This window comes from Panonychus citri, unplaced genomic scaffold (genome assembly GCF_014898815.1).
Source record: "Panonychus citri isolate SS breed McGregor unplaced genomic scaffold, ASM1489881v1 Contig00143, whole genome shotgun sequence".
In the NCBI taxonomy this organism is placed as follows: domain Eukaryota; kingdom Metazoa; phylum Arthropoda; class Arachnida; order Trombidiformes; family Tetranychidae; genus Panonychus; species Panonychus citri.
Genome location: NW_026515548.1, coordinates 617,019 through 640,681, shown reverse-complemented (window position 1 = coordinate 640,681; position 23,663 = coordinate 617,019). Strand labels below are relative to the sequence as shown.

Below are 23,663 nucleotides of genomic sequence, written 5' to 3'. Positions count from 1 at the left end.
ATTGTTTACAGATTTATGATTAATTTTAATTGTTGAAAATTGGAAATACTTTAGATACAAAACCAATTTTGAGTTAAGAATCAAAATTATGAAAGAAAATGAGAAAATAACAATTTCGTTAGAGGTCAATAGATGGCGAACGCATTTGACTCAAGTGATGCCTCTCATTTCGGAAGTGAACTTTACATGGTTAGTTTAACGCATTTGGCAATTTATTTTTGGCTTGGCCCTAAGACCATTGTTGATCGAGTTCCTCTTTCATAAGGTATACATTTACACAGCTAAATAGTATTTACGGTTATTTTTACAAAACGGAAGTAAACCATCACTCTCTTTCAAGGATACGCTATTGTTTTGTAGTAAACATGAAAGGATGTACACATGAATTTGTTGTTGTTTATAAGCTTGATACAGATGGTGTATGTCTGTTTACTAAAATGCCGTCAATTTGCCGTTAAACTTGATTCTTGAGTCAATTTTTCGCTTGTCTTGAGCTTAGTTAGATCGTCCTGTTATTAATAACCGCAGATATGAATGAACATCACAAGAATTGATTTGATTATATTACATAAGTTTTATCATGTTGTAAATGGAAAACAGTGAGATCCGTCAATGTGGGTGAAGGGGCTGCGTACTCTACTTGTGTGTTTGCGTGCTTCCAATTAATTGATTGATAATTTAACTTTTTTTACACTAATGTACAATCCAAGCCATGAAACGATGATGCTTGTTGATTATCATTAGTGATGACATTATATATATAATTTGTATTCTGGATACACTGAACAAACAACAAATGTCCATTTACTTGATATTAAATTGATAAGCACTTGAACAGGTTTAATTTAAATATGATCGGGAAATCGACTATTAAGTTCATAAAGTTCGGATTAAGTTATTATATCGTGTCCAGACACCAATTTTACGATCAACTCCAACTTTCAGAAAATTGTACTTAATATTGAGAATAGCGATTCCAATCATTGCAGGGTAGGTTATGATGTCGATTATTATTGAAGATCGAAGCAAAACAAAATGCCAAGTAGCTGGAGCGGTGAAGACAAACCATCCAACGAGCAATGCACGAGCTGCAAGAATAGCGTCTAAATAATGGATGAGAAAAGATGATAATTAATTAGAACAAGGTCAATATTGAGCAAATGTAAAGCTTTGTGAGAACCGAAACAAATTTGTTTCGACAAATTAAATCAATCAAATTAAAGTTATCGTAACTTTGCCAATGAACTTGTAATGTCAACAATTTTCTTTAAACACATAAATAATTTACATTGGATTGATTGTTAGTGTAAACATGATCAATCTAAATAAATTCAAACAATCAACAAAAGTGATCAACTAATTTCTCATGATTAATAAGTCGATTCTTTTGTTGATTATCTTTACAGATTAATGATCATCTGAGATGTTTAAAGTTTATTTCCTTTCAAAAATGAATGATGAAGTGACTTTACCCTCTCAATTTACTCACGATACTTTAATAAATTGTATGATGCTAATCATGAATGTGAAAATTAACAATGTGAGAAACAATCACAAATAGAAAATCAAATTAAAAATGAATCCAGTGATTAACGAGTCTCTCATTCTTTCCCTGCGGATAAACTTGAAAATGATTCCTTAATTGTTGTATTGGGATTAAACCATTTGGTTAAAACTGTTATTGAATGATTATCATAATTAAAGAGAAAAAGATTCACATATTCATTCAGATAAGCAGGTTAAATAAAGAAGATAAGAACAAGTTGATTAAGGGGATAAGCTAATCTCAGGTAAGAAAACAAAGTTACAAGGAAAATGTAGGAGAGAAAGAGCAACATCATAACAAACATAATCGTAATTAATTTATTTGATGTAATCGTAAGATAATCATTTGGTATAAGATGATTTCTTTACTTTCCCTTAGTCTTAATTCATCGTCGTCATTATCCCTCCTCAATCCTCCTACTCTATTCGAGTATAATACTAATTCAATAATGATGATGATGGTGCGGATATACATTAGATTTTCAAGATTAAAAAGGTAAGTTTAACTTACATATTATCATAATTGTAGGCCAATGATAACATATAAGGAAAAATATAATAATTAAATTGTTACAATAAATGTCAAATTAAACAAAGAGAAACATAAACATCAATAAATGATCATCATCATGATCAAGTGGAAACACAACCTGCATCAGACTCGTCGATCCTCAGGTAACTTTCAATTATTTTCTCCTTCAGAATGAAGAATCAACTTTTCATCGTAATCATGATTACCTCTCAATTATATAACTTTTCAAGTAAAACTAAGAGAGTTGATTGAGAGAGAGAGAGAGAGTAAACATATCGTTTAATGATAAGTTGGTGGTAAACGAAATGTAAAACTGATGCTGCAATTTTGATTACGATGATGTAAGCCAACGATAATCGATGAGCTCAATTTTTTTTTTGATATAAATCAGGTAAAAGAAAATTCTAAAATAAAATTAATTATATAAATAATTTAAGGAAAAGAGTAAACACCCAAGCAAGATGGAGGTGAAAGGTTTGAGACGCTGTAGGGTAAATGAAAATGAAAAGGTAACTGATTATCATTGAGAATCTTCAGCTGAATGTTATTACATGTAATAGATACGAAACACATGGAAAGGTTAACCGAGTACATATACTCATGAGTAGATTCATTGTTAGTGACCTAACCAAAGCGTGATCGTGTATTTATCAGGCATACATCGTGGCGATCATTAAAATCAACCTGAACCATGCACACACACAAATCAAGAACAAGAAGATTCTTTGAAAAGTGATTCAGATAGAGAAGCTCTTTCCTCTTCTTCTCTGTTTTAATCAAGTGGGAGAAAAGAGATGAATATAAACAGGTAAATTTATACACCGACTGTTAAACTAGTCACGAAGTTGCATATAGAAAGATATTAAAACAATCGCAAACCAAATCAAGCCCAAAGAATAGAAATAAAAACAAAAGGAAAAGCAGGTAAACTACACAGAAAAAAATTAGATTGAATCAGAATCAAGAGAAAAGAAAATTAGGAAAAAAAGAAAACTTTTCACTTGACTGGCAAGTTCACTGAAATTGTCTCTTCCCAACATTTGATTTTCTATTGGAAGTAATAAAATTTTGTAGAAGAGAAAAAAAACTTGATCAGCAAGAAACATCAAACTCTAGGGTAGAAAGAATAAAAAAAAGATACCAGTCTCTTTTGGACGATTGCACTTAAAAGTGTAGCTTGTTGTAAACCCCGTAGGCGATCTTGTTGTCTCTTGCTGATATTATTACGAGATAGATTAGCAACACAAGAAGATTGAAAGGTTGATGTCTACATAAGCACAAGTAGAAATAAAAAGAACACACAGTCTATTTGATGAGTTTCGATGGAGAATTGAAAACAGAAAAAAAGCCAATAAGCTCAAGTTTTGTTAGATATTAGAGCGAATCTCGAGAAAACCTATTGATAGTAATCAGATAAAAAAGAACAGATTAAGAGTAAGGAACAAGATGGACGCTTACAATTTAATGGCCCTTTCCAACCATTAGTCATGATGGTAATCAGCACAAAGACGATCCATAATCCCATAATTATTAGATATGAATATACATTGAGTAGTCGACCCAAGGCAACTGTGTAAATGGCTCGGAAAAGGACAACCATGACAGAGGTGAAGAGACAAACCAACAGGACAACATTTAAGGCGACTTCAACCATGGGCACTATTTGAGAAGAGAACAAAAAGAAAATATTAAAAGAATAGAATATTAACAAAATTCGGTAATGTTTGGTAGAGAAGGAAATGAGCGGGAGCAAGGAGACAATTGGTAGAAATGAGTTTATGGTTAATGGAGGGCGAAAGAGAAGAGAACAAAAAAAGAAAAGAAATTACCATTGGGTCATAAAGGTTAAAACAGAGGAAAAGGTAAAAAGGAGTCATAGTAACAGAGACACATGGAAATAGAAGGAGAAAAAAACAAAGTAACAACTTACAGTCAAATTGTTTGGGTGCATCGGAAGCCGGTTGATCACTTGGTGAAGTGTCACTACTTCCAGGAGATGGACCAGGAGCAGTTCCACTGTCCCCTGCATCAGTATTCCCACCGGCGGATGTTCCTTTAAGAACAAAATCAATAACAAATTGAATGGCGAAAATAACAAAGGGAATCTTAAAAATGGCAGAGACAAAGCTTCCAACAGCGATTAACAGTCTCAAGATGAAATGGATTAAATTAATATCCGGACTACGCATTGAAGCCATTTTATCGGTTGAAGGAACAATCAAACACACAAAACAAATTGAAGAAGAAAAGAAAACAAGGTAACAAAAAGAGAATATAATTAGAAGAGTTAATTAAATAATTAGAGTAATTATAACGGGAGAACAAGAAGAGACACTAAAGAGAATAGAAAAGTTTGAAGAGAAAAGAAAATAAAACCAATGAGCTTTTCTCTCACATTCTCTTTCTCTCTTTTCTCTCTTTTACTTCTCCCTCTCTTTTCCTCTTCTAGCGGAAAGAAGAGAAAACAAGATGATGGATAAACATTCGAATCATCTACCGAGTGGTCAAATCTTCTAGATTAAGGGTTGGGCTTAAATCGTTGGAAGGCGCCAATCAAGATTAACAATTAAGAAGAAGAAGAAAAGTAAAACTGGTTATCAAAGCGAAAAAGAAAGTAACCTAAATGGGTTAACCCCTGAGGCGAAATTTTCTCTTTCACTTGAATTAAATAACGAAAATGATGATAGATTAACATGGAAACGAATATAAATCTGATTAACATTCGCTCGTCATTAGTAGTACTAATTACTCGAAGCATTTTCTACTCGTAGTTAATCACATAAATCACCAAAATAGATCAACAATCAATCAGCTGATTTCCGATTTTCTGGTTTTCTGGTTTAACCAGAAAATCTTATTTTTAATTGTAATGAAAAGTTTTTTATCTTCAAGGTTAATTGTTTATAAAAAAAATCTCGTTCATCAAATTAGCAGGAAAATTTAACTACCACAATTAGTAAATTGAGTAAATTGTGGTGATAGGAAAACAATTTATCATTGATTGTGGTTTGATGATTAATTGCACGCAATCAGTTAACTATTAACAATTAATAATCAACTGATTGTTTACATTTTGTTTCTCATTAAAAGCCCATAGGAAAGAGAGACAACAATTTAATTTCAATGTTAAATATTCAATTAAATTGTTAGCAATTAAAATTACGAGGAAAATAAAATTATTACCTGGTTAATTGGCGATTAACTAATTATAATGTTAATCGTTGATTAGTTAAATTTTGTTATGATAAGAAAGAGCAATTTATTAATGATGATTGAAGAAAAGTTTTATTATTACTTGAATGAGAGACAATAGTTAATTAGTTGATTAAATTATATCATCATAATTAAAATGAAACAAAGACAAATCTGAAGATGCGGAAATTTAAATTGTTACAATTAACTTTGAAAAGTTAACCAACAATTAAACAAGTTTTTCCTTTCATAAGGATTATTATTAAAGTCTTTTTGTTTTCATTCACCAGGGAAATTAACTGATTGTTGGTGATGTTGATGTTGCATCATTTGAACAATTAACTGATGACGATGATGGTGACATGGAAAACGAATGCGATTTTGAATTGAACAGTTCAAAGTTCGTTGATTTCTCAATACAGTCCATTTGGGTTGTGATGAAGACCATCGTTGATGAATCGCCTTTTCCCCTCAGGCCACATAGATAATCGTTCAGATTAACACCATTGGTCATATTCTGACCGATGGATCGAGATTCAATGTTGAATAGCGGTTCGTTTTTCTGTTGATTAAATGATCAGAATGATGAATGATTGATGAACAATTAAGAATTTCTTACCTTTGAAAGACAAGAGAGTTTACAATCATTGAAAGAGTTCTGGTTACACCGATAATCTGATTTTCCATTTACAGTTAATCCAGGAATTGTTTCAGAAAAACTTTGTGGATTTGGTGTTGAGATGATACAAGAACAATTTAAGTTAATTGTAACATTTGGTTGAACGATTTCTAGTTCACCGAAAGAATTGTCGAAAGGTCGATAATTGAACATTGTAGTTGAAATCGTAGCACTCCAACTAATAGATTAGAAATAAACAAAGACGAATAATTGTCAACAATTAGTCAATAACAAGAAGAAGAAACAAATTAAATAGATAGAAAATCTTACCCTGAGTTGATTAAACAACAAACGAAAATCAGGATAATTGTTGGCGACATTTTCGATTAGAATTGAGCTTCGATTGGATTTATTGATGTTCACAGTTGAACGGTAACAATTTAAGTGATCAACAAGTTTAGGTGTTGATTGTAGTGACGATCATTAACAGATAATGTTTATCATGTACCCTGAATGGGTTAATTGTTTCGAGAATCGGAATAACAATCAGAATGGAGGAAACTTATAAGAGCAATGATTAAGCAGAAATTTTGAACAATCAGAATTAATAACAAAGGGAAGAGCCAACGAACATCTCAAATCACGTTAATTGTTAGTTCGATGGCGAATTGCAAACTCACAACGATCCCGAATTACATGGGAAATTATCGTTAACATGCTAACCTGTTCCACCCACTCGGTTAATCAACAATCAACTGAATCATCAAGATCACCTTGTTTTCTATTCACTTTAATTACGATAAACACTTGAAACATAATTAAGAGGATAGAAGATGATTTCTTATGGATAAACATTAGAAACGCTGAGACAAGGTTAAGATTTAATATCTCATTGTGATTAGATATTAATTGTTATTGTTAATTCAGTTGTTCTAGCAATTTAATAGTTACATTGATCATCCCAAATTCATTTAATTGTTGAATAGTAAACAACCGGATCTGTTTTGATGCGTAGTTGAATTGTAATCTATTTAAGGCTAATTGTTTAAGGAATTGATTAGTTTTGTTCAACCATTTAGATTGTTAATTGTTGACATTTCCATTTTTAATTATTGTTTAAAGAGAAACAATTTGTTTGAGTATCTAATTACTTAGTCAGTTAAGAAGCTACTCTGAGTTTTAATTGTTGATTGTAATCAGGAAATTTTTATTAAAATATTTAGTTAATCACATTAGAAATTAAAATTTTTGATCACAATTAAAACCTTGTATTTGTTTTAATTTAATAAATGACCAGAGTCACTTTTTTAAAGTTAAATCAGTTAAATTAATGATTTACAATTTATTGTTTGATACTTTAATTGCTTGACCATGAAGATGGTTAATTCACTAATTGTTGTTAATCATGAAGATCAAAATTAATCACGAACTCATTTAACCTTAACTGGAATTCATAATTTCTGTTCAATTGTTTACATCTCATCAGCATTGAATTAAATCATAATTGTTTCAAAGATTTGCTAATACTGATCAACAATTAGATTGAAATGATTAAAATTTCAACAATTTGCTCTCATTTGTTAGTTAATTGTAATCGATCAGTAGTTAAATTGTATCTTTAATGATCATCTAAATTGTTGCGACAAATGAATAGTTATAATTATTTCCGTCTCGATGATCAAATTATCGTTAAATTGTTGAGAAAGTTAATCAAAAATTGACACAATTAACAATCTTAAAAAGTTGATTTAAATTGTTGACAAAAAGTAAATAATCAAAATTAACTAATTGCCACAGATAAAATTCTGAGACTTAATTGTTGATCATCTACATTAATTACCACCCAGATTAAAACTAATTGACGAAGCAATTAGTTAATCATGATGTAAACAATTAAACTGCTCACAACCGCTTAATATTATTTTAATTATAAATTGTTCTCTATGAACAATTAATCATTGATTAATTGCTGACGTGATGATTAAATTAAGAGAAATGATTGAAAGATAATTAATATTAATCGTTTATCGTTTAAATATCAAATTAAAGGTTAACAATCACAGTTAAATCAATAGCAAATTAAAAAAGCAAATCAATAGTTAATTGTTATTCAGCTGATTAATTAATGGTAATTTAATCAATGGTAAGAAAAATTGAATCTAATCAACTAGTTTTTCAAATTAATCGTTTGTTGATCATCTTTGAATACAATTTGCAGATTGAATTAATAACCGTTGATTTTATACAATCATTACTGATGATAATAAATTAGAATAATTTGTCGCATGTTAATTGTTACACTAATTAACTGTTGATGGAACAGCAGATGAAGGAATTGATGGAAGTTGGAAAGATCCAATATTAGCGATTGTGTTACATTCTTGTGGCCCTAAGGCGATTGATTCAGTTCGTCGATTAGTTGATGAATAATCGGTTGATTGTTCAGAACATGAGGTTTCAGATTTAATATTAACCATTCGACTATTGTTCTCAGGGGTTGTTGAGCCAATTTCGGTGGTGGTATTCACTTGATTACCACAAACGAATTGTTGAAGTGAGACTCCATTTCCATCGACTGGATTAACTGCTTGATTGATTAGATCGAAACTTGCATTGAGAGCCTGAAGGAATTTTAAATATTACGATTAGTTGATTGGTTTAAATGATTCGATTGATCTGATTTCTTACCTGAGCCATACATTGAATTCTACAAAGACTAACAGCACCAGGACCACAAATGATTCCTGGGAAAAGGCTTTGAGGGGCTCGAGGAAGTACTAATGAGCTAGAATTTTGAATTCCGAAGGAAATTGAGCAAGAACATTCAACAGTCGAAGTTACTTGTTGAGCAATAAGTTGATCCATTGGACCAGGATAAGGAGGAGGTAATCGGAACTGCGATTGGGGTGGTAATCCCATTGGAAATTGGAAGTCACCAGGTAATCGCAATCCGGTTGAATAAGGTCCAACTGGTGGTGGTCCTCGATAGCCCATTGGTCCAGAGGGACCCGAAGGCCCAGCGGGTCCAGCGGGACCTGCAGGTCCTCCATGTCTGGGGGTTTGTCGGAACAGGTCAAGAGGACCTACAAAAAATCACAGGTTAGATTGGCGGTAAATGGAAACTGATTGTTTAGTAATTGTAACTCACTTTCAGGATGAGGGACGTGAACATGTCCAGGTCCATGGGGTCCTGGTCCATGTGGAGGACCTCCGTTCATTGGCTGTGGTGGTGGAGGTGGTAAGAAAGGGTAGAGTGAAGCTTGACCAGGGGCCATTCCATTTCCATTGATACCAAATTGATCAAAATTTTGAGCGAATGACAAACTAAATTGACAAGAAACAAATGAGAACCAATTGACAAATTCAAATAATTGAATTAAATTAATCCAATTCACTTTACTAACCTGATTGTGGTGAGAGCAGTTAAAACAATTAATGGATTCATGATCTAAAATATTAGTTGATTGTTGTTTTTGGTAAATTGTAAAAGTGAATCTTGATTGTTGATGTTACTCTTATTGGACAAAACTAAATCACTGATCAGATTGTTACAAATTGCTTCATATTTATATTGTTACTCTCCTTTGGTTAATTTAATCAAAAAAAAGGAATCAATAAATTTTGGTTGAATGAATTAATTTTGTTATTCTACTTGAATTCTGTTGATTAATTAATTGTTCTTGGTATTTCCAATGATATTGGCTAATTGGTCCTTGGATGAAATCGTAAACAAATCAATCGGTAGTGAGTTGAGTAAAAATAACAATCGTTGATCAAACTTATATTGTTTTTGTTTTTCTAATTGTTAAATGATGAATTATAATTGTAATGATTCATATGATTCGACCTCGTTGTCTATTATTTTGCAGAAAAATGAAACATTTTAACGTGATTAATTGTAATTGTCACGATTAATTCACTTTAAGATGAAATTTGCTTTTCTAATATATAACAATAAAAAAGTTATCGAAATTGTTACCTGGTTGTTGTTTGTTCATTTCTTAATTGTTTACCTTTAATTGGTAATCATGTCTAGAATAATATTGATGAGTTAATTTTTCCAAGTTAAATTTAACTTTGAGTGAAAATAAATTAACAGTTAATCGCTTTAAATTTCATCGTGTTTGGTAATATAAAAAATCAACAATCAACCTTGATTGTTATGGTTAATCAATCATACCAGAAATTTTTGATAATAATATTGTTAATCGAAACTGATTAATATCCTTGGAATGACAATTACCATGGGAATTTTACATTTCATTTGAATCAATTAACTGATTGTAATCAGAGTTAAATCAATCATAATCAATAGATGATTCAAATTAATTAAGATGAAACTTTTAAATCAGATGATTTGTTTGAAAACTTTTCAATTCTATACCAAAGAATAACATTTTCTCCAATCGATCAGCCTTAATGAACAATCAACTCAGAAAATTAATCCATTCTAACTAATTGTTTCTTTTAATTATAACAATTAAAACAAATATTCTCATGGAAACCTAATCAAAGGTTATTTCGCAAACCAATAGATGGCAGTGTCTCGGTTTCCATGGAAACCGAAATACTTGTTGGCATTTAAACAAAATTATTTTTCTAATTTTATTTACTAATTTAATTTAATTTAATTTAATTTATTTGTAACCAATTTTCAATTAATATCTTTCTAATTTCCATATCATGAACTATGGAACTGAAAGGATGGAATATCTTTATTTTGTTGATAATTCCAGTTCATCTATTGACCGGTTCTTTTGCTAAACATTTGACAATTGAAGAGATTCATTTTTACAGGTAAGTTTGTTGTTGTTAATTGTAATTAATTGTTTCGTTTACTTTCATTGATTGATTTTGTTTTTTTTGTTTCCCTTTGTTTTTTTATTTAGAAATAAGTTAAAGTCTATGTTTAATTATGCTTATGAAAATTATGCTACAAATGCTGGTAATTATGATGAGCTTAAACCAATTACTTGTCAAGGTGTTGAAACTTGGGGTAATTTTTCATTGACATTAATTGACTCAATGGATTCACTTATATTGTTTCAAAATTATTCGGAATTTGAACGTGTTACTCGATATATTGTTGACAATGTTGATTTTAATCAGAATATAAATGTTTCTGTTTTCGAAACAAATATAAGAGGTAAATGGTTATTCCCATTTCATTGCATCATTCCAATGAATTTTCTTCTGCCATTTTCTAATCAATTTTATCTTCCATTTCTATAGTTGTTGGAGGACTTTTATCCGCTCACTTATTGTCGTATAAAAGTGGCATGGAACTCGAGCCTGGTTGGCCTTGCGAAGGTCCTCTTCTTCGGTTAGCTGTTAAAGTTGGAAGAAAATTATTACCAGGTAGCTTTAGAAATTGGATCAAATTCAATCATCGTTATTGTCAAGTTAATTTCTGTTTTTTTATTCATCGATTTAGCTTTTCAAACGAAAACTGGAATGCCTTATGGAACTGTTAATCTAAGATATGGTGTACCTCTGGAAGAGACACCGGTCACTTGTACCGCTGGAGTGGGCACATTTATAGTTGAATTTGCCACACTCTCTCGACTAACCGGTGATCCTATTTTTGAAACAACTGCCTTAAATGCCCTTAGGGCTCTACATTCATATAGATCTCACCTTAATCTAGTCGGTAATCATATCAACACCTCTGACGGTAAATGGACAGCAATCGAATCAAGTATTGGCTCAGGTGTAGATTCTTATTTTGAATATCTAGTCAAAGGAGCTTTGCTTCTTAAAATGCCTGAACTAATGGACATGTTCAATGGTAAAGACAAAAACTACCGAAAGATTATCATATATAATCAATTAATTATTATCTGAATACTAATGTTTCTTAATTTCATTCAAAAGTTTATCACCAAGCAATCAACAAATATATGAGAAGGGAGGATTGGTACTTTGTCGTCCACATGAACAACGGATTAACAACTATGCCTGTCTTTCAATCCTTAGAATCTTTTTTCCCTGGTCTTTTGGTCAGTTCATAATCACTTCTTCTAATGAGATAACTAATAATCTTTGTATGCATCTTAATCTTTCAGACACTAATTGGTGACATTGAACAAGCTCAGAAGACTATACTCAACTATCGATATGTACTTAAACGCTATGGTTTTATTCCAGAATTTTTCGATGTCGCTAACAACAATGTCAAACGAAACGGGAACCCGTTGAGACCTGAATTCTCAGAGAGTAGAATATCAAGTTTAAAAATACTTCTATCAAGTAGTAGGAGGTAAATCTCCAATTTCAAAGGAACCAAAGATATTCATACAATTAGAATATATTTTTTTCGAGCTTAGAAAGTAAACTAAAGTTGAAAGTCTAATGGGGTTTTCATTGAGCTGAAATGGTTGTTGATTAATGAACAAGAAAAAAAACTATTTCTGCTAATGGATTTTCCTCTAAACATGAAGTTATTAAAAACGGTCTCAGATGAGCTACAAAGTCTAATGCATGTTTAAGTTAATTGTTATTCAGTGAGGATTATAAAGGAAACACTTGAACGATTGAGATTTCTCGAGAATCGACTTCCGCTGAATGAAGACTCTTCATGTTTTTCAGAATCTAAAGTATATGTTAACTTGTTGGCAAAAAAAATAGATGAACAGGAAAAATTGAGTCTATTGAGTTGAAACTCAAACTAGTACAATAATAGAGATGTAATAAAAAGTAATCAGTGAATATCACAAAAGAGTCTAATTGATGGTTACAGTTTTCATCTCTAATTCATGTTCACTGAAACTTCAATCAAAAGATACCAGTCAACTGAATTAGGGTGAAATGTAAAAGGATAAATTTCTATTAATTGATTGAATTGGATAGAGTGTTTTTTTTTCAAGGTGACTGGTTTAAGTGTTTGTTTCCTTGCAATCCAATGCAAGGAAGTGAGTGAATACAATTGGCAAAGGTGCCAGGGTGAAATCTGAATCGTATTCAGGATGATATTCATTGTAACTCTACTTGAATACATTTAGTATTCATTGTAAATACTTTAAGCTGATTCACTGATCTGAGTGAGATTTGAATCAAGGTGGGAAAATGGTCTGACCTGGGCTGTTGAACCATCGCTCCACGGTTTACGAGATTTTCCCTCGGCGGTAAGACAAGTTCTGCTGATTGGTTGGAAGATTAAGTTCCAAGAGGGTTCTCTTGTCCCATGAGCATTTTGATTTGAAACATAACGCCAATTATTTGAATCAATTATCATCGTTCTTTGGGTGGCAAGAGCAACAACCATGCAATAAGAAACATGGTGCATTTGACAGCCGAATCCACAGCCTTTGTTTAAACGACAAACCAATTTATTGGCGGTGGCACAATCAACAGGATTCTGTAATTTGTCAACTACATCAAGGAAAAATTTGGTCAGCTTTTTAAGCTCATTTTTACGCCATTCATAATCGCGATCCGATAGAGATCCTAAAAGTCAAAACAACGGGGAAAAAATAAAGAAAACATTACAATCATTGTTGATCATTAATCTCAAGAGTCTATGGGTAAATTGTAACAGTAGATATACAATTGTTGGAGGTGAGTTAACTTACCAAGATCATACATGAAACTGGCCCGATGTTCATTGACAAATTTAAGGAGAGTTGTGTTGTGTTTAAATTGATTGTTGAGGAAAAATGCAAGTTCATTGTAGCTAAATGAAAGGCGTCTTCTGGCCTGTTCATATTTAAGATTTGGTACTGATGAAAAAGGTGATGATAAAGGTACAGATGATGGAGATGATGAAGACAATGATGGTACTAAGGCTGATGACAAGGGAGACTGTAAATTCTGATTCTGAGCCTCAGCCACAAGAGGCAATTGAGGAGATGGACCATTACTGTCCTTCAATAGATCTGATGCTTTATTCAGCTGGAAATCCAATGGAATATAATTTTGTAACAAATTTCGAAGCTCTTCATTTTGAGCTTTCAGGGAGTCCAATTCACTGGTAGCACGAGATAATCTGGCCAATATTAATTCACCATTTTCACTGTTAATCAAACTATAATCACCTTCAGTCCGTTTAAGGAGAGGACCACCAATGAAAAATATCAACAGTAACCAAACAAAAACAACACCAACCAAGACACGACCAGCATAAGCAAAATTAAGGGCCATCAGTGAACAATTAACGTTTGATTATCAGTGATTATCGATGTTACATCTCTACCATTTAGATGAATAGATTAGAATGTAAGAAAAATTAATCACAATTGAGAAAGAGAAACAAATATAATTGATTAAAGAAAACCATATGATGAGGGTTCTAATAACAAGATTAGCGAGTCATTAACTTATCCTACATTTGATCAACTGTTGTTGTTGTTGTTTAAAGCGTTGATTATGATGAGATTGATTTCCTTTAATACTGGACCAATGAAAAGGATAATCATAATTGTGATATTAATTCTGGAAATTGAAAACTCTCATCACACTAAACCAGTTACAGTGGATTAAATAAATAACACGTTGAAGAAGAAAGGAAAACAGGAATGAAACATTGACACTTTTTGAGAAGAAAAAGAAAAACAATCGATTCTATTTTCTTAATTGTTGACAATTCCAAAGCTTATTAATTGTTCTAACACATCATCGAGTCAATTAGAATACAAGACGAACAATTAATTGATTAAATGCGTCACAATTAGACTATCAGGTGATGGAATTGTTGTAAACTGAATTAGAAAATGAAACAACTCAAACATCCTCTCAATGGATCTTCATCTTCATCTTCATCTCTCTTTCTTTCTCCTTGTTCTCTTTCTTTTTTCTCTTTCTTTTTCTCTTTCTACTAATTTTCTTCAACTGATTAACTTTTATCTTCCTTTCGAATTGATTTACCAGGTGAACGGTAACAATTAAAGTTAATCAGTAAATCAATAAAATCCCTCATTTTTTGATCATTGACAACGAGGTAAATTAGTGAATCTGGTTAACAGAAACATCTAGTTGATTATATTACATGAAGATGACAATTAAAAGTTAATTACTCCACCGTCATCGTTATTATCATTTCTCATTAACTTTAATTAGCAATCAGATACAATTAGTTACAGAAAAATAAACAGTTTTATTGAAATATTGCAAATTATCATTAAATCATCATTAATACCCGAGAATAGATTAACTAATTATCATTCTCGAAGTGGAACAATCAACAAATTAGTTTATTGGAGAATTGATTACCAATTGAATAATAGAACCAAATTTACCAGAAAAGAAAAACAAAATAATTGCAACACTGAGAGTTGATTTAAATGAGAAAATTGGTTATTTTTTTAATTGTCTTAATAACTGGGCAACTAATTTGGTTGTTATAATTACAATTTAGACCAATAATCAATTCAATTTCAAACCTTGGCCTTGAAAACGTATAACAAGTTGACTGATCACTATAACCTGATTCAGAAAACAATAAGCAACAAGTTTTTAGCCAACCAGCAGCTTCATCACAATTTGACTAATTAAATGAGTTGACGAAACAATTAAATTGAAAATGATTGATCAAAAAAAGAAAAGGAACTCATTAGTTGATTGGTGAGCCAGAGATGTCACTAAAAGAAGAAAAGTAGTGAGAATAGCAAGTCGGTCTATTTGCAGAGCAAATTTGAGAATAGCTGTTGACTTGTTGAAGTTTCTGAGAGAGTAAATTTTTTCAACGATTTGATTGATTGTCATTTAATTGCTTAAAATGTGAGAACAATTTGTAATCAACTGATTATTATTTAATGTAGACAATGATTTACGATTACATTTAAGTTTATTATTATTATTTGTTCGTGTAAATAATGAGAGGATTGATGATCCAATCAAGGTAAGAAAATATTAGCAACGATTTTCACCAATTCACCAAATTCACCAAATTCTTGTCTTTCTTTTTTCTTAATCTGTTGTCTTTTTTTCTACTATCCATTGAATATTACAGTTTCTATTTTGTTTCATTTCTTTTCTCCATTTTCTTTCTTTTACCTTTAATTCACCTATTCAACTCGTAAACCATTTTAGTAGCCGCCAAGAAAGCTAAATTAAAATCTACATCTGTAATTCATCAAGGGTTCGATTTGCTGAAGGAGTTGCTATTAATGAGTCTCCTTTATATTGTCAACCGCATTTGAATCAGATGTACCTATCATGCCATCATGAAGGTTTTCCTGGAAAATGGTCAAACCGAAATATGACAGTTCTATTACATGTTCTGAACTCCCTGGCCGAGAAACTTGACCTTCGTTGTCCAGAATATTATAGCCTTTGTACGGAACATATTAAATCAATAAGACGGAACAAGTTAACAATTCTAGATCCCAAAGATACTTTATCCAAAATCGCTGCTCGACCTGGTGCTCACAATTTAAGATGTTTATTCAGGATGACCTTTGTGCCAAAAGATACCAATGAGTTATTTAAAAAGGATCCCAATAGTTTTGAATATTTATATGGACAATGTTGCAGTGATGTAATGATGTAATTCAGGAAAGATTTACACCCGAATTGAAATATGAAATAGCCTTAAGGTTATGTGCATTACAACTTTATCAACACGCTTTAGTCAATGGATTGGTTAATAACCGAGTGAAAAGAGAATCTAAAAGCAGTCGAAAAGGAATATGGTTTAGAACCCTTTGTGCCATATTCTTTGGCGGAAACGATGAAACGTAAACAACTTCGAAAGTATCTCATTCATTCCCTTAAACAGAATCGATCCCTGATTCCAACGGGTCAGAAACATTTGACCGAAGGACAAACCAAAATTCATTATCTGACCATCATCAGTGAATTGCCCTGTTATGGAGCTAAATTATTCTCAACTATAATCCGTGATTCAACCGCTGATTTAGCATTACTCATATCACCAAAATATGGTATTAGTCATGTTACCCATGGACGTCAATCATCACCGATAACCTTAGCCAAAATAGAGGATGTGACTAGTATTCAAGTAACCAAAGACGATGATCTTAGTTTTACCGTTGAAATACAATTAAAAGGTACTGGTAGTTCAATCGAAACCTCACCGTTACATTTTGCTCTGGACGAGAAAGACGCTGAGGAGTTTACCTTGGTTCTAAAAGGTTATCATCAATTATTAACAAAAACTGGAGATGAAAATGATTCCAAAGAGATTCCCGTCTACTGGGATGTGGGACCTTCATGGTGGACTGATTCAGGTATGATGAATATTATATTCTAAATCACTTTAACTTTCGCTCTCATTTTCATGTTAACTTCTCTTTCTCTTTTTGAATTTCCAAGCAACAAAAGACTGTTATTCAATGAAACCAAGTAAAAATAAAACAGTCAACTATTAAGTCAAGATTTAAGTGAATCAATGATTGGTAAGAGTAGGAGCTTAATCATAATCATCGTAATCGTTTTAACCATTTTTCCCTTACATTTTTTTCTCGCTCGATAGCATGTTTAAATACTATTACAATCATAACTCCAGTTATTTCATTAATATTATTTATATTAAATCACTCCATAGGTTTCTTTATTTAATTTTATTTCCCTTGCAAGGTTTCAATGTGTCATTAGTTAATTGCATGTTCATTTTATTTGATTTTCGTTATTGTTATTGTGAATTAATAACTAATATTTAAATATTTTTTTCTTTAGCTCCAAGTTATCATGGTAAACATTTGGTTAGAGTTGCCCCCTGGTCATATTCACAATCAATTGATCCAAATGAATTTCGAATGATTGACTTTTCTCAACCACCGACAACAGCCATGTCATTAAGCCTCGATGAATCTAATTATGACAATGGTTACGAATCTAATAAGGATGACTGTGATTACCTAAGCTCACTAATAATACCACCTCCACCAACAAGTTCACCCTCCTTTAATCAAGAACTAGATGAGATAATTGCGAGATTTTGGAAAGCTACAGATGATGTGAGAAAAGTTTGTAACGAATCTGATTAGTCAATCTTTTTGTCCTATTTCATTTTTTTGTTAATCTTGTGTTTCTTCACACTCATTGAGTAAATTTTATAAACTTTCATCAATAAATAACTTTTTCTCTTAATCTGATTTTGTATTCATCAAGTTGATGCGAATCGAAACAAGTCTACAGGTAATTTTATCGTAAAACGAAACAATTTCCTAATTGAAAATCACTTGTTGAATGTGTTAATTGATCATTTTAAGATCCAAGAAAATGTTTATTTTTATTAAATTTTCCATCACACAATCGAGTTAATTATTCTCATAGGATAAATTAGGCAAATTTCTCTTCAAGGTGCCAGTTTTTCGGTAGAGTGACGATATCGATTGATCGACCTATCATGCGAATATTGTTTTAATTAATTTACAAAAAAGTCTTTTGTTGTTTCTCACGACAAATCTAACAGATTAATTATTTTAATTGCTCCAAAGTTTTATTGTTTTAAATATTGCATATTCACAGGGCGTTTTTTTATCCACGACGGCTTTTACACTGAATATCTCCAGAACTAAAAGTCATATGAATGTCAGACTTGACCAGAGGACTGAACAGAATAGAAGCGCTCGACCCTAAGACTTTCAAGGTCATTTTCCGGAGGCAGCGTCCAAAGGTCATTTTAAGGTCTCAATGACCTTGAAAATCTTAGGTCGAGCGCTTCTATTCTGTTCAGTCCTCTGGTCAAGTCTGACATTCATATGACTTTAGTTCTGGAGATATTCAGTGTAAAAGCTGTCGTGGATAAAAAACGCCCAGTATTTAATCTCAGTTTCAAAAACAACTTAATCAGAGGTAAGTGTTAATACCAAATTAATCTAATAAAAATCCAAATCTAATCTATTATTTTAATTTTATATTCATTAACCCTTCTTTTTTCTTCCTATAGGCAATGTTACTGAATTTTTTCACTCAAAATATGCGGGGTAGTATCAATTGCACGGAGGAACCGTCAAAAGTTATAGAGAGAAAAATTTCAAGTTCATTGCAGCTTTTCAGGAATGCAACGGAGCCAAGCTGGAGAGGAGGGTAAATAGCTCTGCTGGTCCTTCCACCGAACGATTCACATGTAATAGAATTTTAAAGACAGACTTTGTTGGCAGCGGTCGTTTACTAACGACCTACGTTGTTGATTACGATCCCCAAAAAAAGCTCTCATCGCAAAGGGTCACAATAGGAACTGAGAGTAAATTCAATGTTTTAATTTTTGGTTTTAATGTCTTTCGGTTATGAATTGTTAATTCCTACCGAGAGCCAAATTTTAGTCTAACTGTTTGGGGGTCAATGATTTTTGCTGGGTTGGACCTCCTCACTCATGGTGGAAAAGATTTGAATTCTCAGCGGGTTGAACCTGTCGTTGGCTTGATTCTAGCTTGAGATTTTAATATCGATAATGTCTTTTTTGGACGTGGAGCAAGCTTTCAAAGAACAAAAATTCGGCTGGATTAGTTTATATTCTGGAAAAATTCAATTTAATTCTAGTGAGTGATGAGCCAACTTGGCAACATAGCTCAATTGACTATATTTGTTGTTTTCAAAAGAAAAAGTTTTAATTTGGTAATTTATTATTCTCTCATTTTGAATACAAGTTCCAAACTAGATGTTGGTTTGAGCGATGCCTCGAATCTGTGACCGATCTCATCTTCTTTACGGGTCGACTTGAAAGTAGATTTTCGAATAATATGAATTAGATAAACTTTCATTCCAAGTAAAGCGAAACGATAACCAATATAATTTCTCGGCCCAAGAGAGAAGGGGACATAAGCTCCTTTCGGCAAAGTATCTTTTTGGATAAACGACCATCGATCGGGATCGTATTTCAATGGATTGGGAAAAAATTTAGGATCATAATGCGTTGCACTTAAGTTAATTGTTACAATCGAATCTTTTAACAATTTAGATCCATTAATGATGACATCCTCTTCCAATTTACGTGCAATTGCGTGGGCTGGGGGCTTTAGTCGAAGCGATTCTTTGATACATTGATCAAGGAATTGACACTGAGAAATTTTTTCTAAATCATCAACCGAAGTATCTCCAGGAAATAGATCAACAATTTCTTTATAAAGTCGATCTTGAATCTGAGGATTATTACCTAAAGAGAATTGGATTAAATTAGAATAATACAAATAGAATTTTCGAGGAAAATCTGTATTCACCTAAAAGAAATAATGTCCATTGCATCGCAACCGATATCGTCTCATGTCCAGCAGCTATAATGGTCATCAGCTCATCGAAAATTTCCTCTTTGTCCATATTTACCTCCTTCGTTTCTTTCTCGTTCAACAACTCATATAAGCTTTCGAACTCTTTTCTTTTATTCTTGGAATCATTTTCGTTATTATTATTTCCTCGTTCCAATGCTGCTTGTCTATATTTCTCTGCTATAATTTGTGCTGATTCGATTCCTTTACCTGCAAATATTCAGTTTGTTAGAGACCAAATTGAGTCTTGAGGAATAACTTTCTAGACCAGAAAAGTCAACTGCAAACGAATTGAATAAAACAATTCTCACCTTTCTCAATGTTATCCAGCCAAGAATATTTTATATCAATTAATTCATCACTTGGTATATTTAAAAAAACTTCGGTGATGATATTTATCGCACTCAAATTAATTAGCTGTTTGATATCACAAGGAACACCAACTTTTGTCCTAATGTGGTGCGGTAGTTTACTGATCTCCTTGTTCATGATTTCAGCGAAATACTTTTGCCTTTTGGCGATGAAAAAAGGCTCAATCAGATTACAGTGTAATCGCCATTTATCAGGATCGGATGTAACTAAACCATCTCGAAGTCCAATGTATTTATAGAAAGAGGGCTTAGCAACATTGGATTTTGACAGAACAGCCTGAGAACAGGTCAAGTAGAAAAAAGATTCTGAGTAAATTCATGAAATGAAAAGTTAATCGATCATATTCCCATGCATACCTCGAGCACAGCAGCACCAGAGATGCAATAGATTGGATACCAACCGATCCAGACAACGGAAATTTCTGAGCCTTTGACCGGGTCATTAGATTCCATCATAAGGTTATAATTTTCTATGACCAAAAGAATCGCGAAAATTGACCAACAATGAATTTGGTGTTTGAAAACAGAAAATTATGAAAGAAAGTTACTTACTCGATGCATCGATTGATTCGTAATACGGATTAGGAAACTTCGGTATGAGATACTTTATATGACCGAAAATTGGGTGACTCGGAACACTATGAAATCTGAGAGCATGGTAAATCTGGTTGATTAAACTAGACACTGGTTTATGGACATAATACCAAGTTAGAACGATCTTTTCCATCACACAATCGAGTTAATTATTATTCTCATACGATCAATTATGAAAATTTCTCTTAAAGGTAACAACGAAACAATTTTCTAATGGAAAATCACTTGTTGAATAAGTGTTAATACCAAATTAATCTAATAATCCAAATCTAATCTATTATTTTAATTTTATATTCATTAACCCTTCTTTTTCCATCACACAATCGAGTTAATTATTATTCTCATACGATCAATTATGAAAATTTCTCGGTCGTTTACTAACGACCTACGTTTAATTTGGTAATTTATTATTCTCTCATTTTGAATACAAGTTCCAAACTAGATGTTGGCTTGAGCGATGCCTCGAATCTGTGACCGATCTCATCTTCTTTACGGGTCGACTTGAAAGTAGATTTTCGAATAATATGAATTAGATAAACCTTCATTCCAAGTAAAGCGAAACGATAACCAATATAATTTCTCGGCCCAAGAGAGAAGGGGACATAAGCTCCTTTCGGCAAAGTATCTTTTTGGATAGACGACCATCGATCGGGATCGTATTTCAATGGATTGGGAAAAAATTTAGGATCATAATGCGTTGCACTTAAGTTAATTGTTACAATCGAATCTTTTAACAATTTAGATCCATTAATGATGACATCCTCTTCCAATTTACGTGCAATTGCGTGGGCTGGGGGCTTTAGTCGAAGCGATTCTTTGATACATTGATCAAGGAATTGACACTGAGAAATTTTTTCTAAATCATCAACCGAAGTATCTCCAGGAAATAGATCAACAATTTCTTTATAAAGTCGATCTTGAATCTGAGGATTATTACCTAAAGAGAATTGGATTGGATTAGAATAATACAAATAGAATTTTCGAGGAAAATCTGTATTCACCTAAAAGAAATAATGTCCATTGCATCGCAACCGATATCGTCTCATGTCCAGCAGCTATAATGGTCATCAGCTCATCGAAAATTTCCTCTTTGTCCATATTTACCTCCTTCGTTTCTTTTTCGGTCAACAACTCATATAAGCTTTCGAACTCTTTTCTTTTATTCTTGGAATCATTTTCGTTATTATTATTTCCTCGTTCCAATGCTGCTTGTCTATATTTCTCTGCTATAATTTGTGCTGATTCGATTCCTTTGCCTGCAAATATTCAGTTTGTTAGAGACCAAATTGAGTCTTAAGGAATAACTTTCTAGACCAGAAAAGTGAACTGCAAACGAATTGAATAAAACAATTCTTACCTTTCTCAATGTTATCCAGCCAAGAATATTTTATATCAATTAATTCATCACTTGGTATATTTAAACAAACTTCGGTGATGATATTCATCGCACTCAAATTAATTAGCTGTTTGATATCACAAGGAACACCAACTTTTCCCTTAATGTGCTGTGGTAATTTACTGATCTCCTTGTTCATGATTTCAGCGAAATACTTTTGCCTTTTGGCGATGAAAAAAGGCTCAATCAGATTACAATGTAATCGCCATTTATCAGGATCGGATGTAACTAAACCATCTCGAAGTCCAATGTATTTATAGAACGAGGGCTTAGCAACATTGGATTTTGACAGAACAGCCTGAGACAGAACAGGTCAAGTAGAAAAAAGATTCTGAGTAAATTCATGAAATGAAAAGTTAATCGATCATATTCCCATGCATACCTCGAGCACAGCAGCGCCAGAGATGCAATAGATTGGATACCAACCGATCCAGACAACGGAAATTTCTGAGCCTTTGACCGGGTCATTAGATTCCATCATAAGGTTATAATAATTTTCTATGACCAAAAGAATCGCGAAAATTGACCAACAATGAATTTGGTGTTTGAAAAACAGAGAAAATTATGAAAGAAAGTTACTTACTCGATGCATCGATTGACTCGTAATACGGATTAGGAAACTTCGGTATGAGATACTTTATATGACCGAAAATTGGGTGACTCGGAACACTATGAAATCTGAGAGCATGGTAAATCTGGTTGATTAAACTGGACACTGGTTTATGGACATAATAATACCAAGTTAGAACGATCAACGAAAAACTGGCCACATTGCGCACTGATAACATGAAGTGGCCCAGAGCGATCGAAATTATCTCCGTTGAACTCTCGGTTAGCATTGTGAAGGCTATTCAGAAAACAATCAATTACCCTCACAGCATCATGAATAATAATAAGTTGATCCGATCGATTCAGAGTTCTAACATCGACTGATGAACAATCTCTTTGATTTCTATTGCCGATGTTTGCAATAGTATCTTTTAATAAGTCTTACGAAGTTTGATTGAGCTCGAATCATGTTAAAATCTTAATTATGATTTTATTCATGAGGAAAAACAAATTGATGGTATTTATGGATAATTGCACCAAGATTGTGTCGTACAATTAAAAAGCCATTAAGCGAGCATTAGGTTGAGCTCTAGGGTTAAATCAAGAAAACTCAGTGACTTTCCTTTAGATTCACTCAGATTTAATATTTACCATTTGCTATTCATTTTAATTACAATTAACAATTAGATTGGTTAATTGT

The 23,663-nt window shown here is 32.3% G+C and overlaps 8 protein-coding genes across 9 annotated transcripts; 2 read left to right on the top strand and 6 right to left on the bottom strand.

The window, feature by feature from the left end:
- Position 1: 1 nt before the first annotated feature.
- LOC128396356 (uncharacterized) lies at positions 2 to 4,481 on the bottom strand. Its single transcript, XM_053356929.1, has 3 exons — positions 4,008 to 4,481; positions 3,536 to 3,736; positions 2 to 1,103 (listed from the first exon to the last, which is right to left on the bottom strand). Exons 1-3 carry the CDS (start codon positions 4,273 to 4,275, stop codon positions 877 to 879), a joined length of 696 nt encoding a protein of 231 aa, XP_053212904.1. The 5' UTR covers positions 4,276 to 4,481; the 3' UTR covers positions 2 to 876.
- Positions 4,482 to 5,335: 854 nt separating this feature from the next.
- On the bottom strand, positions 5,336 to 6,636 carry LOC128396360 (uncharacterized). The gene is made up of 3 exons (XM_053356934.1): positions 6,219 to 6,636; positions 5,889 to 6,126; positions 5,336 to 5,831 (listed from the first exon to the last, which is right to left on the bottom strand). The coding sequence occupies exons 1-3, from the start codon at positions 6,266 to 6,268 to the stop codon at positions 5,565 to 5,567; spliced, it is 555 nt and encodes a 184-aa protein (XP_053212909.1). The 5' UTR covers positions 6,269 to 6,636; the 3' UTR covers positions 5,336 to 5,564.
- Positions 6,637 to 7,887: 1,251 nt separating this feature from the next.
- On the bottom strand, positions 7,888 to 9,555 carry LOC128396128 (collagen alpha-1(XVII) chain-like). Its single transcript, XM_053356661.1, has 4 exons — positions 9,293 to 9,555; positions 9,037 to 9,212; positions 8,577 to 8,971; positions 7,888 to 8,509 (listed from the first exon to the last, which is right to left on the bottom strand). Exons 1-4 carry the CDS (start codon positions 9,331 to 9,333, stop codon positions 8,189 to 8,191), a joined length of 933 nt encoding a protein of 310 aa, XP_053212636.1. The 5' UTR covers positions 9,334 to 9,555; the 3' UTR covers positions 7,888 to 8,188.
- A 918-nt stretch (positions 9,556 to 10,473) lies between these two features.
- On the top strand, positions 10,474 to 12,151 carry LOC128396247 (ER degradation-enhancing alpha-mannosidase-like protein 2). The gene is made up of 6 exons (XM_053356803.1): positions 10,474 to 10,685; positions 10,778 to 11,034; positions 11,121 to 11,246; positions 11,323 to 11,676; positions 11,763 to 11,887; positions 11,954 to 12,151. Exons 1-6 carry the CDS (start codon positions 10,579 to 10,581, stop codon positions 12,149 to 12,151), a joined length of 1,167 nt encoding a protein of 388 aa, XP_053212778.1. The 5' UTR covers positions 10,474 to 10,578.
- A 474-nt stretch (positions 12,152 to 12,625) lies between these two features.
- On the bottom strand, positions 12,626 to 14,634 carry LOC128396097 (alpha-(1,6)-fucosyltransferase-like). Its single transcript, XM_053356620.1, has 3 exons — positions 14,213 to 14,634; positions 13,460 to 14,075; positions 12,626 to 13,334 (listed from the first exon to the last, which is right to left on the bottom strand). The coding sequence occupies exons 2-3, from the start codon at positions 14,025 to 14,027 to the stop codon at positions 12,907 to 12,909; spliced, it is 996 nt and encodes a 331-aa protein (XP_053212595.1). The 5' UTR covers positions 14,028 to 14,075; positions 14,213 to 14,634; the 3' UTR covers positions 12,626 to 12,906.
- Positions 14,635 to 15,560: 926 nt separating this feature from the next.
- Positions 15,561 to 17,928, top strand: LOC128396114 (FERM and PDZ domain-containing protein 4-like). 2 transcript variants are annotated; one of them, XM_053356640.1, is made up of 3 exons: positions 15,561 to 15,723; positions 15,915 to 17,074; positions 17,523 to 17,928. In XM_053356640.1, the coding sequence occupies exons 2-3, from the start codon at positions 16,555 to 16,557 to the stop codon at positions 17,831 to 17,833; spliced, it is 831 nt and encodes a 276-aa protein (XP_053212615.1). In that variant the 5' UTR covers positions 15,561 to 15,723; positions 15,915 to 16,554; the 3' UTR covers positions 17,834 to 17,928. The 2 variants fall into 2 exon arrangements, with proteins under 2 accessions (XP_053212615.1, XP_053212614.1); XM_053356639.1 differs by lacking the exon at positions 15,561 to 15,723 and having other exon boundaries at positions 15,881 to 17,074.
- A 1,391-nt stretch (positions 17,929 to 19,319) lies between these two features.
- Positions 19,320 to 20,885, bottom strand: LOC128396095 (cytochrome P450 4V2-like). The gene is made up of 4 exons (XM_053356617.1): positions 20,782 to 20,885; positions 20,365 to 20,701; positions 20,009 to 20,263; positions 19,320 to 19,944 (listed from the first exon to the last, which is right to left on the bottom strand). The coding sequence occupies exons 1-4, from the start codon at positions 20,878 to 20,880 to the stop codon at positions 19,415 to 19,417; spliced, it is 1,221 nt and encodes a 406-aa protein (XP_053212592.1). The 5' UTR covers positions 20,881 to 20,885; the 3' UTR covers positions 19,320 to 19,414.
- A 499-nt stretch (positions 20,886 to 21,384) lies between these two features.
- On the bottom strand, positions 21,385 to 23,426 carry LOC128396094 (cytochrome P450 4V2-like). Its single transcript, XM_053356616.1, has 5 exons — positions 22,998 to 23,426; positions 22,797 to 22,912; positions 22,376 to 22,712; positions 22,020 to 22,274; positions 21,385 to 21,955 (listed from the first exon to the last, which is right to left on the bottom strand). The coding sequence occupies exons 1-5, from the start codon at positions 23,251 to 23,253 to the stop codon at positions 21,426 to 21,428; spliced, it is 1,494 nt and encodes a 497-aa protein (XP_053212591.1). The 5' UTR covers positions 23,254 to 23,426; the 3' UTR covers positions 21,385 to 21,425.
- Positions 23,427 to 23,663: the final 237 nt, after the last annotated feature.

Excerpts from the sequence above, each read along its gene's own strand:
- LOC128396356 (XM_053356929.1), bottom strand. The coding sequence starts at position 4,275 with ATGGCTTCAATGCGTAGTCCGGATATTAATTTAATCCATTTCATCTTG. Across the intron at positions 3,737-4,007 it reads TGCACCCAAACAATTTGACT|TGCCCATGGTTGAAGTCGCC; the intron begins GTAAGTTGTTAC and ends CTTCTCAAATAG. Across the intron at positions 1,104-3,535 it reads TTGGAAAGGGCCATTAAATT|ACGCTATTCTTGCAGCTCGT; the intron begins GTAAGCGTCCAT and ends TCCATTATTTAG.
- LOC128396360 (XM_053356934.1), bottom strand. The coding sequence starts at position 6,268 with ATGTCGCCAACAATTATCCTGATTTTCGTTTGTTGTTTAATCAACTCA. Across the intron at positions 6,127-6,218 it reads TGTTGTTTAATCAACTCAGG|TTGGAGTGCTACGATTTCAA; the intron begins GTAAGATTTTCT and ends CTAATCTATTAG. Across the intron at positions 5,832-5,888 it reads AACTCTCTTGTCTTTCAAAG|AAAAACGAACCGCTATTCAA; the intron begins GTAAGAAATTCT and ends TTTAATCAACAG.
- LOC128396128 (XM_053356661.1), bottom strand. The coding sequence starts at position 9,333 with ATGAATCCATTAATTGTTTTAACTGCTCTCACCACAATCAG. Across the intron at positions 8,972-9,036 it reads TCACGTCCCTCATCCTGAAA|GTCCTCTTGACCTGTTCCGA; the intron begins GTGAGTTACAAT and ends GATTTTTTGTAG. Across the intron at positions 8,510-8,576 it reads GAATTCAATGTATGGCTCAG|GCTCTCAATGCAAGTTTCGA; the intron begins GTAAGAAATCAG and ends AAATTCCTTCAG.
- LOC128396247 (XM_053356803.1), top strand. The coding sequence starts at position 10,579 with ATGGAACTGAAAGGATGGAATATCTTTATTTTGTTGATAATTCCAGTT. Across the intron at positions 11,035-11,120 it reads TTTCGAAACAAATATAAGAG|TTGTTGGAGGACTTTTATCC; the intron begins GTAAATGGTTAT and ends CCATTTCTATAG. Across the intron at positions 11,888-11,953 it reads CTTTTTTCCCTGGTCTTTTG|ACACTAATTGGTGACATTGA; the intron begins GTCAGTTCATAA and ends TTAATCTTTCAG.
- LOC128396097 (XM_053356620.1), bottom strand. The coding sequence starts at position 14,027 with ATGGCCCTTAATTTTGCTTATGCTGGTCGTGTCTTGGTTGGTGTTGTT. Across the intron at positions 13,335-13,459 it reads CAGTTTCATGTATGATCTTG|GATCTCTATCGGATCGCGAT; the intron begins GTAAGTTAACTC and ends TTTGACTTTTAG.
- LOC128396114 (XM_053356640.1), top strand. The coding sequence starts at position 16,555 with ATGAAACGTAAACAACTTCGAAAGTATCTCATTCATTCCCTTAAACAG. Across the intron at positions 17,075-17,522 it reads TTCATGGTGGACTGATTCAG|CTCCAAGTTATCATGGTAAA; the intron begins GTATGATGAATA and ends TTTTTTCTTTAG.
- LOC128396095 (XM_053356617.1), bottom strand. The coding sequence starts at position 20,880 with ATGATGGAATCTAATGACCCGGTCAAAGGCTCAGAAATTTCCGTTGTC. Across the intron at positions 20,264-20,364 it reads GCTGGATAACATTGAGAAAG|GTAAAGGAATCGAATCAGCA; the intron begins GTGAGAATTGTT and ends GAATATTTGCAG. Across the intron at positions 19,945-20,008 it reads ATGGACATTATTTCTTTTAG|GTAATAATCCTCAGATTCAA; the intron begins GTGAATACAGAT and ends AATTCTCTTTAG.
- LOC128396094 (XM_053356616.1), bottom strand. The coding sequence starts at position 23,253 with ATGCTAACCGAGAGTTCAACGGAGATAATTTCGATCGCTCTGGGCCAC. Across the intron at positions 22,713-22,796 it reads CTGGCGCTGCTGTGCTCGAG|GCTGTTCTGTCAAAATCCAA; the intron begins GTATGCATGGGA and ends GTTCTGTCTCAG. Across the intron at positions 22,275-22,375 it reads GCTGGATAACATTGAGAAAG|GCAAAGGAATCGAATCAGCA; the intron begins GTAAGAATTGTT and ends GAATATTTGCAG.